The 15,057-nt window shown below is 49.9% G+C and overlaps 1 protein-coding gene across 1 annotated transcript in view; it reads right to left on the reverse strand.

Annotated features, from left to right (window-relative positions):
* The window catches only part of TBX4 (T-box transcription factor 4), a 30,326-nt gene that overhangs the window by 4,164 nt on the left and 11,105 nt on the right, over positions 1-15,057 (reverse strand). The window contains exons 3-5 of the mRNA XM_035343454.1: positions 14,396-14,515; positions 12,612-12,759; positions 2,228-2,380 (exon numbers count right to left, since the gene is read on the reverse strand). Of these exons, the coding sequence (XP_035199345.1) occupies positions 2,228-2,380; positions 12,612-12,759; positions 14,396-14,515 (421 nt within the window). The remainder of the gene's footprint in view (positions 1-2,227; positions 2,381-12,611; positions 12,760-14,395; positions 14,516-15,057) is intronic.

The raw sequence follows: 15,057 nt of genomic DNA on the forward strand, positions 1-15,057 counted from the left end.
TTTTTTTTTTTTTTTTTTTTTTTTTTTTTTCTTTTAGTAATTTGCAATTGCTGTTAGGCTGGGTGACATCAGAGCTCCAATGTTTGTACAGTGAATTTGGAGGTGTAATCCTGACCCTGTGGACAGCGTGGGGGAGTTTTCCACTAATGTGAGCAGCATCAGGGTGTCATCTGTCCTTGTCACAGCAGTCCCCTGGCTTCATGTGGCCCAGGAGGGACCTTTGGGCAACCTGCACCTGGGTTTGCTGGCCCTCTGATCCCTGAGCTTCACAGTCCCCCCTGTCACAGAGGCTCTCAGGTTTTGCTCAGAAGGCCGGCTGCTTGCAGGGACACGTCCTGCTGGCTGGGCATTCCCCAGCTAAAAATAATTCTGCAATTTATTTTCTAAAAGATGCCCAGACTGGCATTTCAATCGTTGATGCCCAAGGGAATAAGCAAACCCATCCTGCTGTTCCTCGGTGTGGCCACGATTTGTGGGGAGGGCGACGAGCCCATCCCTTGCCCCAGCTGCAGCAAGGGGCTGCCCCATGAGGTGTTCGCATGGCGGGGACAGTGGAAGTATTAAGTTTACGAAGTGTTTCGGGAACCCTAGGGATGAAAGGCCCTATTGACCTGCGAGACATTTTAAGGGGGTATTAAATAAGCTCTTTTGAGCCTTTTTTGGTTAACCATGTTTGGGCAACTGGTCATTTTACACCAACAACTACAACTTTTCTAACAGGATTCACTTTGGTGTCCAAATAGGGACCTCTTTTCTCTGTCTTCCCATACCACACACACCCAGAGCCCTACTCTGAGTCCTTTAACTGGCTCACTAATTGCAAATGTTTGCAAGGACTCCATGCTTCGAGCATCAAAGGGCATATAGGCATCCTGCTTGGGAGGAAAAGGTCTGGTCAGGTTGTTGGGCAGGAAAAAAATCACATATGTTCCTGCTCCTGGAGGATTTTCCTGTGAATGTTTAGAAAAAGAGACTGTCCTGTAACAAATGGCAGACAACAGAGTCAGGGCACAAGGAGGACTCTGGCGATGCTGCACACCCTGCCCCTTCCTTCACTGACCCTAGTGTGCTGATGGCTGATCAGCACTCCCCCAGCCCTGCTTCACAGGCACAAAAACCAAAGGGGAGAAGGCGCTCGTGCAATCAGGCAGTCAGTAGTGGCCTGGGGAGCACAGCCTGGAGCCCTCTCCTCACCCTGCAAAGGTGACAATTATCTGCCTCTCCTGCTCGTCACTTCTTTTGGCTCATTATTCCCCCTTGCCAGCAGACAATACCCCACCACCTGCTTTTCACTGCCGCTGTAAAGGGAAGGGGCAAACAGCCTGGCAGGGCACGGTGCACGTGTCCCCTCTCCACCATGCACTCCCCACAAAAACCCCGCTACCAGGACAGCGGGAACCGAACCCGCTGGCACCGCCTGGCTGTAGGGCCACGCTGCAGGAACCTGCCTGCCCTCAGCTGGGCAGCCTCAGATCTCCAGGCTGACCGACATAGGAGGGAAGGAGGCACCAGGAGACACAAACACCACTTTTCCCAGTCCCACCGCCTGAGCCCTCTGCTCCCCCATCATCCCTCAGCCGACTGCCGGCACCTCCTGCGACTCATACGAGAGCACAACCCAGCACTGCCCCTGCCACAGCGCATGGAAAAGAAACAGAAAAGCCGAACCCTGCGGTTAGTGGGCATCCAGAACCAGGCAGAAAGGGCAGGACCAAGCCCTTTGTGTTTTCTATCCCCCCCAAAACAAAACACAGACACCCAAAGCCCCTCCTGCCTTCATGTCCTAACCACAGCGCAGGCTCGTAGCTGGTTTTTTATGGTTACATTCCTTGTGTGTCTCACTAAACACACATGCTATAATTACTTTTCGCTGTAGATTTATGAGCAAGCTTTACCAGTCATTATTAGATTTGCTTGCTGGTTTGAATGACATCTTGGAGTTTATGAGCGCCCCAATTCATTAGTCCCTGGACGAGCTGGGCTCGCCAGGATGTTGTTACCCAGCGCTTTTTCATGCTTCTCCTTTAGCTGCATCCTCCCAGCTCTTCGGTCATGCTTTACGGTTGCAGGGCTGGGATGGGAGCTGGTCTTTTAAAGCTGGAGCTTTCAGTAGCTTTACAGACCCCAGCCGCTGGCCCCGGCCGAGCACAAACCCCGCTGGGCACCTGCGGAGGGCTGAAGCTGTGGGATCCCAACCCAAGCACCTTCAGACCCAGACGCACCGTACCTTGTGATTCTGGTAGGAGGTCACCGAGATAAAGGAGGTCTCCGGGAACACATGGGTGCAGAAGGCCGTGTTCTTCGAACCGAAAGCGTTGTTCTCATCCGCCTTCACAATGTGCAGCCGCGGTTGGTATTTATGCATTGAATTAAGAATGATCTGGAAAACAATTGATGCTAAAGTGAGCAATTCAATTTTATAAAAAGAAAAAAAAAAAAAAAGATGAGCCTTGGCTACTTGACAGGCTTTGCTAACAGGACACAAAGGCCCACTAGCGCTGAGCTCCAGCTTTGCTTTCAAATTGTGGGGGAAAATTACCTTACATAAATGTGTACGAACCAAGGCAGAGAAGGTATCTGCTGCTCTGGCCAGAGCTGTTGTACTCAACTTAGAGCTTTTCTGCTAAACTCTCATTTTCTTATTGCTATTGGACAGAGTCAGTCTGGGTGGAAAAAAAAGCCTTTTTTTTTTTTTTTTTTTTTTTTTTTTTTTTTTTCCCAGCTCACGTTGAAGCTGCACAATATATATAATTCACCAGCAGACTGGTCTATAAAGTTTCCTAATAAATACTTTACTGAGCTGAAAAATACACAGTTTAGCAAAGGCAAAAAAAAAAATAATTAAAAATTAAAAAATCACAGAAACCACAGGAGGGGGGAAAGAAAAAATAAATCTTTTATCTGCCGCTAAAAGAAAGCTACAAACCAGCAGGGTTTTCTCCCTCCTGGCTATGGAGCCGACCACATGGGTGGCTGGGGCCGGGGACCCCGCAGCCCCCTGCAGCTCTGCAGGTGGGATGTGGGGATGGGCGCAGGGGGGGTGAGGGGAGGAGAAGGAGCACTGAGGTCCCGGGATGCCTTCACTGGGGTTTGCCACAGGAGTGGCACGCACAGCACTGCCAAAGCACGGAGGGGCTGCTGCGGCATTGTTCTGCCACAAAGAATGGAAGTGCTCGCGTGTCCCAGAAAAAAGTCATTTAAGAAATTGAATTTCTTCTAAGGAATGGAACGATGTTAGGAAAAGCCTTTATTCCTCTCTCTGGGCAAAGAAGATTCTTTGCATGCTTCTTGTCTCCTCAGCACACCACGCTTCAAACTTTTCTCCCCTCTCTCCAAATGCCTCAAGGATCTGCTCCTGGAGCAAGTTTGTCCCCGGCCCGGCCGGCACCCAGCACCCGGAGTGGCTACAGGATGCATCCAGCGCACTGGGGACATGGCAGAGGAGCTGAACCTGCAGGGAACTCCGGCACAGGTCGGGTCTTCAAGGGCTGACAGAGAAACGGGTGGATGATGGTGGGTGCACGGATGGACGGGCAGGTGACTGGACGGGCAGGGAAAGCCACAGAGCAGCAGAGCTCCCCTGGTTTACCAGATTGTGGATTTAGCTGATAATAAATGAGGATTGCTAAGAAACAGAAGCCGTTTGCTCCAAGCCTGGCTGTGGCGTTAGCAAACTCTCCCCGTGCTCAGCCAAGCGGAGAGGAGGTGCCGTGTGGGGCCGTAACGCCCTCCGCCTGCCTGCACGGAGCTGCCCACGGTAGCCGGCTGCATTATATACCACTTAAACACAATTTTTATTGTTGACATTTTCCAGACAGCCCTCCTTGCTCCCCAAGAGAGAGAATGAGGAATTTTTGGCATTTTATCAGCTTTGCATCACGTCTCCGAACCACTTTGCAGCTGTTGATATGCGGGCTGGAGAGCGGAGGGTCGGCTCAGGTTCTGGGTTGCAGCCTTCGCTGCGCTTTCATGTATCAGCCTCTCGTAAAACCGCCGAGATGAGCAGCACCAGAGGGCTCCGGCTTTCATGGGAAGGGGCACCGAAACTCTCAAAGCTCAGTAAGTAAGCACTGAGGCCGATAACTATGGATTGTCTGGGGCAGAGTCTTTGCTCAGCTCCTGTCCCTGGCTGCCCAGGCCTGGCAAGGTGACTTGGGCTCCCAAGTCAGAGCAAGTCTCCAGCAGACCGAAGAAAACCACCTTAACCTGAGACTTCCAAAGGGATGGATGAACAGCCTGTCTCCCAGCTCCCCATCCGGTGTACCCACGGGGCTAAAATGACCCCTCTAAAAATCCTTTTTTTTTTTTTTTTTTTTTTTTTTTTCCTTTTGATTTTTGATAACTATCTGTAAGCCCAAGGAGTCCAAACAATTTCCAGAATTAACAAGGTGACTTCTTGGAAGAAGCCTCCAGGAAAGGATTTTTGACAGCTGCTCAGGGTTACAGCGGGGGCTGCAAATCCGCCTGGAGGTTCAATTTGAGCCGCTTGATATTTGTGAGTGAAAAAAAAAATCTAAATGATATATAAAATTATATAATACATAATATATAATATATGCTATAATATGTAATATATCATATATGTAATATAATATATAATATATACATAATATATAATATATATACATAATATATATTATATATACATAATATATATATATTACAGATTTATATATCATTATCTACAATGCTACGTCTGAAGGTCCCCTGTGCACGCACAAACCTGGCTGAGATGCTTCACAACCTTCAGTCTTCCTGCTGCAGAACAGCAGCAGCATGATCTGCCAGGGGGTGCTTTAGTGCCCGTCTTGCTCTGTTTGACCCACCACGCTCCGTCCCGTGGATCCTGGCATGAGCCCATGGCTGGGGACAGGGCATGGGCAAGGGTGGCGAGGGCACAGCTCCCTGGGGGCACACACTCCCACAGCCGATGTTTCACACTGGAAAATGAGGAATTGTGCGTGGAGGCGGTGACTGCACACGCAGCCCCCTTATTTATGCTTGGCTTAAAGGTCGTGCATCCAAAACCCTCGTGAATCATTCCAGAAAGCCTCCCAGACCCTAGCTGCAAGCCACTGCGCCTGTGCAAAGTGAAATGCCAAAAATCCGGGATAAATAGCTTTAAAGGCTGATGTGGAAAACCGGTTGTTGGCTAAAAATACGCAAAACAAATGTAAATTCCACTCCAGTGACGAACATCAGTGGAAAGATTAACTTAAAGAATTGTGACAAAAAATGAGAAGTATTTTAATTGACGGGCCAGAGCTGGGCCGCGCGGGGATGCTGGCGTTACGCGTCCCCCCGTCACGAGGCCATGGGGGGATTGGTTCAGGGTCTGGCCTTTTTGAACAATTTTCACTACAAAATATGGACAGTTTGAAGAATGGTAGCTACTAGAGAGGTGTTTTAAAGAAGGTAAATCAAAAAGATAGCCCAATCAGGCTCCTCAAGTCAGATGGCTAAACCCAAGTTTAGGATCTGGAGGGCGAAGTCCTTGGGCTCCTCACATCACACATGCCCACCAGATCATGACAGACAGCCTCCAAAGTCCAGGGTGAGCTTACACACACCGTGGGGTTTTTTGTCCCCCCATCTCTCTCCTTTGTGCTGATCACACAGTTGGCAGCTGGAACTTAAAGGGTGTTGTTGTTGTTGTTGTTGTTTTTCTGGCATTCCCTGGTCAGCAACAAATGTCAAAAAAAAATGGTGTCATTTGCTCCTTCCCGTTAGTGCTACTTAGGAAAACATGCTGTGAGCATCTCATCTTGTGCACTGCTGAGTAAGGTCTGCTTCAGGACCTGAAGACTATTGCCAGTTTGCAGGATGGAGCCCAAAGGCCAGAAGCTGGGTACGGTCCTGCCTTGCCTGTCGCAACCCTTGAAATCACCAGTAAAATGTATTTACTTTCATATGAAATTTGGGGAGTTGATTTAAGAGCGCTCCCTGTTTCTCCAAGGTATCAGATGTCATATGATGCAGTGGTTGTTATGGCAACTGCCCTTTTTATATTGAATAGTAAATGGCTACGAAAAAGCCACATAATTTTATGGTCTCTCCCAGGGGATCACATAGCTAATATAAAATCTCTCGTTTTAATACATTTTTCTGCTTCTTTCTTCCTTCCCTCTATTCTTTTTAAACCGAAGAAGGCTTTGAGCTGAGGCGGGACGCAGCGCGGTGGCACAAAGGCCCAGCACCAGACCTGGGGCTCTGCAGTCCCGCCTGGAAAACAGCCGCAAAAACAGCTCTGGAGGAGGAGGACGAGGAGCCACAAGGCTGCGGCCTCTCCTTGAGGCAGGCCCGGAGGTGCCTTGTCCCCACTAGTGGGGATGGAGAGCCTGAAACCACGTCCCACCTGCCAGCTCCCTGCGCCTCTTCTGCATGCTTCAGCACAAGCAGCAGAACCAAACCCCTGCCCTCGGGCAACCTCTACAGCAGCTCCAAAGTCTCCTGCCCCTCATCCTGTCTGTTTCCAGTCAGCTTCAGGACTCTCATGAATTCTCTCCATGCACAGAGCCGAGAGCTTTGCCCGCACCGCGAGCGCGTTCTCCCCGCACGGCCCCAGTGCTGCAGCACAGGGTGCGCAGGAGGAGCCGCCCCACGCCGAGCGCTCATCCTGGCAAAATGCACAATGGGGAGAAGAGGGAAAGGCTGGAAAATCCTGGGAAAAGAGTCAACATGAGCTCACACAAATTGTTCCTTGCATGAGGGCCAAAGCTGCAATTTTTATTTTTTTTTTTAGTTTTCTTTTCTTTCTTTCCCGGTCCTTTTTTTTTTTGTCTAATGTCAGCTAAAATTCATGGTGGTGATTCCCAGGCTCCTGATACAGCGATGCAGTGGAGAACTTCATTTCCACACTAGCTCCTAATTTCCACATGGAGAGGGACAGGCAGGTGCCAGGCACGTCACCTGCCAGAGCCCCCCTGAGCTGCCCCCACCCACCGACACCAAAGCTCCTTCGCCCACTGTGACCTTATCACGTTCTCCTTCTCCCGGCCAGCTCCCCACCCAAGGCTGGAAGAAGATTTCAGAGTCGGATTCTAGTTAAAGTGCAAAAATCCACTGCACTTGGCAGATATAGACCAGCAATGGAAGAACAAAAAGATTTAACACAAGAGATGCAAGTCTTCTTTCCAGCCCAGCACCCCCTGGCCTGTTCTTGCCCAGCTCTTTAAATGACACATGCAGATCTGTTTGTCCTTGCACAACTTGTGCTGGCCCCTGCCACACATAACCCTGCTCCTTTCTCACAGGAGCACAGCAGCCGACACAAAACTTCATCTGGGACCTTCCCATTTAACTGGGTTTGGTCCGTAGTGCCATCCCCACACGGAAATGGCTTGGCCACAAGACGTGAAGCAAACTAATACAATGAACCCTAAATTGAATTTGGGGTTTTGTGAGAGTAAGAGGACGTGAACCTAATTAAAGTGCACCTGGCAAGCAAAGAGAGAAAAGTGCTGAAATTAAATTGATCAAAAAGTGAGAGGGAAACCCCAAGTGTAGGGGAAAAATATCTTTCAGTGATGATCACATAAAACCAAGAAATATGGAGAGAAATAACAAACTCGGCAGTAGTAGAGAATAAAGCTAGTAAATAATGGATTTGGGTCAAGAAAATCAAGGAATGTCACTTAAAATGTTAGCAGAAGTGACAGACCACCTGTAACAGCTCAGGAACTGAAGTGGCCCTGCCTGCTGGCAGCAGGTACAGAGCTGCGCTGACCACAGAGGCAGGTGCAGCGTGCACACCAAGACCACGTGCAGCAGCTCTGTGCTGGGGGGGGATTAAATTAATCTCCACTGTCATTTGTCCCGGTCTCCACTTCATATCTCCACTTACTTGTCTTTCTACTTGTCTTTTTTTCCGCAGGAATATTTTTATGTATTCTGTAAAACTAAAATAATTTCCAATTGATCCGGTCCCAGCGGAAGCCTGCCAGAAATACTGATGCGATGCTATCGCTCTTTCCAAGCCAGCCTGCCTGCAGCAGCCCACGAGAAAGGCTGATCCCTCTGGCAGGGATTTCGGCAGAGTCATTAACAACAACAACAAGAGCAAAGCCCCTGATGCGCTGCACTCTCTCCGCTGCGTTTTTCCAGCGGTTCTCCACGCCGACGTGCGCTGGCTGTCCGCGGCTCCATACGCTCAGAGCATGCCTGTGACCGGAGGAGGAGGGGGCTGCAGGTCAGAGTTGATTTCCTTCCATACAGGTCACATTTGGAGAGGCAGCGTCCCTTGAGTACCTCCTCTGCGGATGGAGCACCGCATGCGGCCAGTCCTCAGGAGAACAACCCCTACCCAGCCAAACTTCGGCACTGCCAGCGTCCCTGGGGACCACTCGGGAGTGACCAGACTGGAGCCCTCCCTGCTGCAGCACCAAAAGCTGGCACTTATTTAGTGGTTATTTGCACCACACACAAAGCAGCCTCATGCCCTCCCTGTCTATCACACACACAGCATAAAAATACGGAAATCTGCCCTAATAACTCCATAGCAGCCCCCATATTTAAGGACAGTGCTTAACCCCTGCTGCTCTTCCTGTCCCCCCCCTGCCCGATGCTGGCAGCAGCAAACCTCCCTGTGCACCCAGCAGCATTGCAAGCCCCGGGCACTGCTGCTGGGGTCTGGGGAGCCAGGGCTGGGGGCGTGCGAGTGCCCCAAGTTATATGTGCCCAGACACCACTGCTGCATGCTCAGCACTGCACGAGAAAGGAAAGAAAAAGATGATTTTCACTTCGGAGAGCTGCCAGTTTCAGCAGCTTCAGTAACACCTTGTGTCAGGAGATGGAGAAAAGCCCAAAGAGAAACAACAGCAAAAAAGCCAGATCGCTTCACTGAGTCCCACAGGACAGCCACCTCCCCGCAGCGCCGGCGTCCTGCGCTCACAGAGGGCCCGGGTCCATAAGGACTGTCTCACGGGCGCCCTCCACCCCGCTGTTTACATACTTGAAACCTCTGAAAAAAGTGGAATTCCATTCATGAGCATTTATCACTACGGAAGTGTTTGTCAGGACTCGCTCAATTTTTCCCCACACGCCCTGAGCTAACCTCCCGAAAGAAATACGAGCGTCCTGCTGTCCTTTCCAACCGAAAGGTTATTTTTGTGCATTTAACTACAGCTGGTGCTAGCTAACTGCTCCGTTAGCACGTGTTGTGACATAACCTGGTTCCTGATGAAGGAGCGATTCTCATTTTTCATCGGGAAACACCGCGAGCTGCTCCCCGGGCGGCGCATGCACGGCGGGCTTTGTGCGGGAGGTGGCACCGCCAACGCCGCGGAACCGTCCCTGTCCCCATAGGCACAGCATGAGGGGACAAAATTCTGCCCCACAGTCATGGGTAGCCCCAGGGGGGCACCCAAGGCTCTATCTAGCTGATCACCTCCATGCATGGAGGTTTAAAAAAAATGCATTCATCTCAATTTTTCTCTAAGCGAAGGCGGCTCACAATGCTCTCTTCAGGATCTGATCGTCCTCTCCGTAGCTGAACGTTACGGTGACAGCTGATTTCTTAATCCATTCTCAACGTGAGCATTTCTCAGTTGTTAAGCCTGGTGTGAAAGAAGCTTTTCACGGTCGAAAAATCCCCCAAGAGTAAAATATATGGCCCGCACTCAGCCGGTGGTGTGCGAGCGGGCACGAGCCTCCCTGCCGCAAAACCCGCTCGCTGCTGCTCACCCGGAGAGTTTTGCGCACAGATTAGAGAGCTCTGCACTTAATATCTTCGTATTTAAAATCCGTAAACTTTTATTTGTCTGCATTGAAAAATGCCTCCCATGCCTCCGCCTGTAACTCTAATCATTTACCACAAAAGATAAGTGGCCGGGGAAAGAAGCCGGAGCATGGTTTTGGAGACCGGTGCCCAGAGGAGCGGTTGGCGGCTGGGTTTTTCGGGATCAGTGTCAGAAAGCAAGGCTTTCCAGCACAGCCTGTAAGGCATCCCCTCTGACAACCCACGTAAATAATCTTCGGTCTAATTCCATGGGTTGCAGCACGGGCTTCAGCTCCGCAGCTTATTAATTAAGCTGTTTAACTTAATTTAAGCCTCAATTGTAGCAACACTTCTCTTTATGAACCGCATCAAGCCGCTTGTCTGTGATGTTAAGCATCTATCACAGCACCCAGAGTCAGGGCAGGGGTCTGATTTTCAACAAATTCACTGGAATGAAACAGAATTGTTGCCTGCCGTGAGGTGAGGCCCAGGCACTCAGTGCTCCGGCACGAGGACGGAGCCCGGCAGCCCCCAGTGCTCCAGCACCAAGCTCCTGGGAGCCTTGTGCCGCCCCGAGCTGGATGCTGCCTCTGCTCCCCATGTGGGACACTGTGGGGTGGTGGGCGGGGGGGGTCTGGGGGCCAGGAGCTGGCTGGGCAGCTGCCCATGCACCCAAAGCAAGCACCGGCGGCAGCCCGGAGAAATCTCCCGGCATGATTTTGAGGTTTGGAGAAAATCAAAGACAAAAGGAAATGGCAGGCAAGCTTCGCTGGAGCCCGAGAAGGCAAACAAGCCGTGCGGCTTTTCTGACTTGTTTGTTTTAGGCAGCTTTAAGAGAGGGTTTGCAATCGCTGGGAACAAATTCCTAGAAATGAGAAGCTGTTATTTTTCGTAATTTAATGCCTTTGCTGCCGAGCGGCAGGCAGGGCTGGGCGGGCTGTGCCGCACCGGGCAGGCTCTGCCTCTGTCCCAGGGACATCAGCCGCGGCTGCAACGGGAGAGGGATGGTTTTTAGGATTTCCTGCTATGAAAATTCACGCTAACCTAACACGGTACTGAGTCCGGGTTTCTCAAAAGCAGACCATTAATTTAGAAGCCCAAAGAGGAATTGTCAGAGAAGTGGCTAAATCCCACATGGCGAGGCAGGTTTTCAATGCCTGAACCACACGGTGACCCAGGCACTTAGGACGATTTATTCCAGGCATTTTCCCAGCGGCACAGCCCAGCAATGGGCTGTGCTACGGGGCAGGACAGATCCCGTGGCACCAGGGGACAGAGCCCTGCGCCACGCTGCCAAACAGAGACCGCTCTGTGTCACCTGAGAAGCTCCACGGGAGGGCAGAGCACTTATCAGAAGGGGAAAAAGCCCTTCCCAGTGAAAATGCAGTGTTAAAATGGCGGTTAAAAATGACAGAGTCGGGAAAAGCAAGCGTCGAAAGTTGCAAAAACAACACTGCACATCCTGTTTGTTTTACGGCCACATCGAACATCCTGTACGTTTTATGGTTTACATTTTACAACATAAACAGCAATATATTAAGCTACATAGCTAACCAAGAGAAAAACAAACAAACAAACAAAAAAGCACCACAAGAGTATAGAAATAACATGTGCAAAGCAAGCAGGTCGGTGCAGCTACAGACACCTGAGCTCTTGCCATGTGTGGACTCTGTAATTTCTACTGTGCAACCCCAGCATAGCTGTTTTCCTTTCATTTCCTTGGTGCTTTTCCCCTTAGAGACGCGTGAAGGGGAGAGACAGCCTGTGATTAATAATGTCAGCATGAAATGGTGCCGAGGTGCCTTTGAAGCTCGCACATGCTCCCCTGGGGTCAGCAGGCTGGGGCAGGGTCAGCCCCGTGCTGCTGCCAGGCCAGGCTCCGCCACGGCACCAGGACGCGTGCGTGTGCTTTGTGAAGTGTGAAATTTGCAGAAAATTATGAGTGCGGCAAAAAATTCTGGCTCCTTAACAGCTTTTTTTGAACTGCCAGGGTTATTCTGCCTCTCTCCAGTTCAGCTGTGGGAGAATTTCCCTCTTCCTGCCCGGCTGTTTGGTGGCACCGTGACAATTTACTCCACGTGAAACTAAGCCCTTCGGTGGCTGGAGGCACGGCAGACACCCTTCTCCTCTACCTGTGCCCTAATTCAGGACCTTTTCACAGCCCCCCACCCTGCACAGTGCTGCTGCCTAAACGCATGGGAGGTTAAAACCCATATTTGAGGATAAAAGTAGACTCTCTTACCTGTGTTTCTAGAAGGAGCTGATGGCATTAAAGATAAAGAGATTTAGAAGCCTACCTTCCCTTTCTGCGGCCAGTGAGGTTTGTTTATTTTTATGGGACTTTTGGCTCAGACAGTGAAAACCAGATGGGTCCCCATTTTTATATGCATTATATAAGCGTCCACTTGCCTGGCAGTCTGGAGGGGCCCTTGGTCTCAGTTATTACATGCACTGGGGTAGATAACTGTGCACTTCCCTCTTCTGCATTTGCGACGCACATGAATTAAGATTTTCCAAATAAAATAATCCATCTTTTATAGGGCTGCTGAAGCCAGCTTGGAAAAAAAAACGAATTTATGCAACCTGTTTGTGCGAGCCGTATGTGCTTTGCACAGCAATAGCCAGGCTGAAAATCCTGCAGCGCTGCCTGGAAACTTCCCAGGCAGAAAAAAAAAGGTCGGTGGCATCCGGCAGACGCTGCCTTTTGGCAAGGGGAAGGCGGTAGTCATACTGCTCCCCTGCCCACCACGTTCAGCTCCCCATACCTGGCCACATCAGAACAGATACCACTACCCATGGTTAAACCAACCGGGTCACCCCCGCCAGCACCCCATCCACACATGTTCGGTACCACGGCCCCCCTCCAGCCAGCACCCTCGCAGGACTTATCTCTTACATGCCCGAAGGGATCCAGGTGGTTGTTGGTGAGCTTCAGCTTCTGGAAGGACACCAGCTGCCGCATCCAGTGCGCGCCCGTGGCAGGCGAGTCGGGGTGGACGTAGAGCCGCCCTGGCATGGCCGGCTCTGCCTTGCCGGCCACCATCCTGCAAACACAGAGGTTACAAACTGCATCACCCAGGCACAGCCCACGTCACAGCATTTTGCCATTGAGCCCACACCACCTCCTGTGAGCCCCAGAGCAGCCCTGTCCTGGGGGATGTGCCCCGAGAGGCTCCCGCTGCCCGTGGGGTTTGGGATCTCTGCGGCTCTCCACTGCTCCGCGTGGCATTTCCTTGGTGTGGTGTCACTGTATTGACATGGGTTAAGGAGGACATCTTCCCTCGATTTTTCGAGAGGCCTGGCCATGGAAGAAGCCTTCCAAGGCCATCCTGCAGATGGAGATGATCCTGCGCACTTCTCCAGAAGGTTCCCAGCAGCACGCATGGGCCATAGTTCCCATGGGACGGGGCTGCCCCCAGGAGATGGGTGCTGTTCCACTCTGCCCTCACATCCCTTCTGCCAGCTGCCCTTGCCCACACATCAAACCCACCACTAACATTCACGGATGTGAAATCTCGCTCTGATGCATCCCTTAATGGCAACTGCCCCATTACTGTGTATTGTTCTCCTCTTATAAAACACCAATAAAAGCAATATTACCAAAAACAACAGAGACTTTCCAGCAGCAATAAAATGAAAAGGGGAAACAGCTCAAGGGCTGGCAAAAGCTAAATTAAACAGAGTTAATAACTATCCATCATCTAGGGCTTAATGGTTAAAACACAAAGTGGACTGGGCGCTGCAGAGGCCCTCAGTCCACTCCTCTTACCCAGCGGCACTCCGGGACAAAAGCGAGTAGAAAAGGAATTTTAAAAAACTGGAGCAGCCCTAATGTGCAAGTAAATTATTGCAGTTTTACAGGATGTCACTGGGCTTGTTCCCATTAAAATGACTATGAAGTTTTCCATTGCTCGTCTTTTCACCATGCAGCAGTAGGCGGAAGGTCTGAGGGAAAAGCACAGCCTAGTCTCAGCCAGGGAGACTGCTAGGCATATTTTTGGGTAAAAACCAAGAGAGAAAAAAACACGCTTCCTTTGTCAGAAAGCAAAAACTGCTTTCTGCCTCTGTGGTAACTTTACTATCAAAAACACAAGGAAGGGAAGACTTAGAGAAGAGAAAGAAACTCTGGAGGAAGAAGAATAAATTAATAGAAAAAAGCTGGGTCCGGAGCTGGACTGCGGTAGGCGGAAGAGCTGCTCCCTTCTGCTGAAGTAAGCATGACTGAACAAGGTTTGGAGTAAATGACCCCACTTATTACTTTGTTGCTGACCTCCTAAATGCAAAATATTGCTACAGGAGAAAGGAATTTTAGACACAGATACATAATTTTAAGGCCCAAATGGACCATTAGATCAACCAGTCCAGGCTCTGGCAGAGGCTGTGGCTTCACCCCCTGATGCCTGCATAAGCCCAAACAACCTATGCTTGACCTAAAGCATCTCCTCTGAAAAGACTGACAGTTTTGAGCAGGTGATCACCCAGCCTGTTCAGAACATTTAATTTTAAATGCTTCTGCTTTTAAATTCCAGCCCCTGATGCCTGTTGCATCTATCACTGCTCTATGCACGAGCTCTGGGATCCAGGGATGCATGTTGGCATCCAGGGAAGGCACAAATAGTCCATCCAATTGCAATTGCAATTCTTGCTAAAAGGAAAGCAAATGCAGAAAAGTTATCTTACCATTTGTTGTCGCAGAATTTATACCGGTGGTCATCAGCTGGGACGATATCGATCAACAGGATGTATTTGGTCTTGGGGTTCATTCCAGTCACTTTGACCTTGTAACTAGGAAACATCCTCCTTGGGAAAAGCAAAGGGTTAATACGTTAGTGAGCAAGCCAAAACAGCTCGGACTGATGGAAAGCTTGGAGCAGCGCCCCAAAAGGCAGCTTCACCACCAGCACGTGAGGAATTCACGCTAGGACAAATGAGCTGCAAAACGTTACTGCTACTTACACATCACCTGAATTAAACTCAGCCCTTCCAGACCGTGGAAAAACAAAAATAGTGTATTATGAAGTGCTGTGTATACACATCTTACATACATAAGGAATCTATGAAATATTAAATAATATATTTTTAATAAAGCTATGGCCATGAAATCAGTAGATACGTGGTCTAATGGAGATGGCCTTGACAGGGACAGGCACCTCCATGGGCTTCCTGAGCTCTTGAAAGCGCCAGGAGCCAGGATTTGCAGGAGCAAACACTTTACATTCTCTGAGCAGCTATTTTCTTGGCTCCATCTTCCCAACATCCTCCTTATACAGTGGAAAATAAAATAAAATAAAATAAAATAAAATAAAATAAAATAAAATAAAATAAAATAAAATAAAATAAAA

This window comes from Oxyura jamaicensis, chromosome 19 (assembly GCF_011077185.1).
Source record: "Oxyura jamaicensis isolate SHBP4307 breed ruddy duck chromosome 19, BPBGC_Ojam_1.0, whole genome shotgun sequence".
NCBI lineage: Eukaryota > Metazoa > Chordata > Aves > Anseriformes > Anatidae > Oxyura > Oxyura jamaicensis.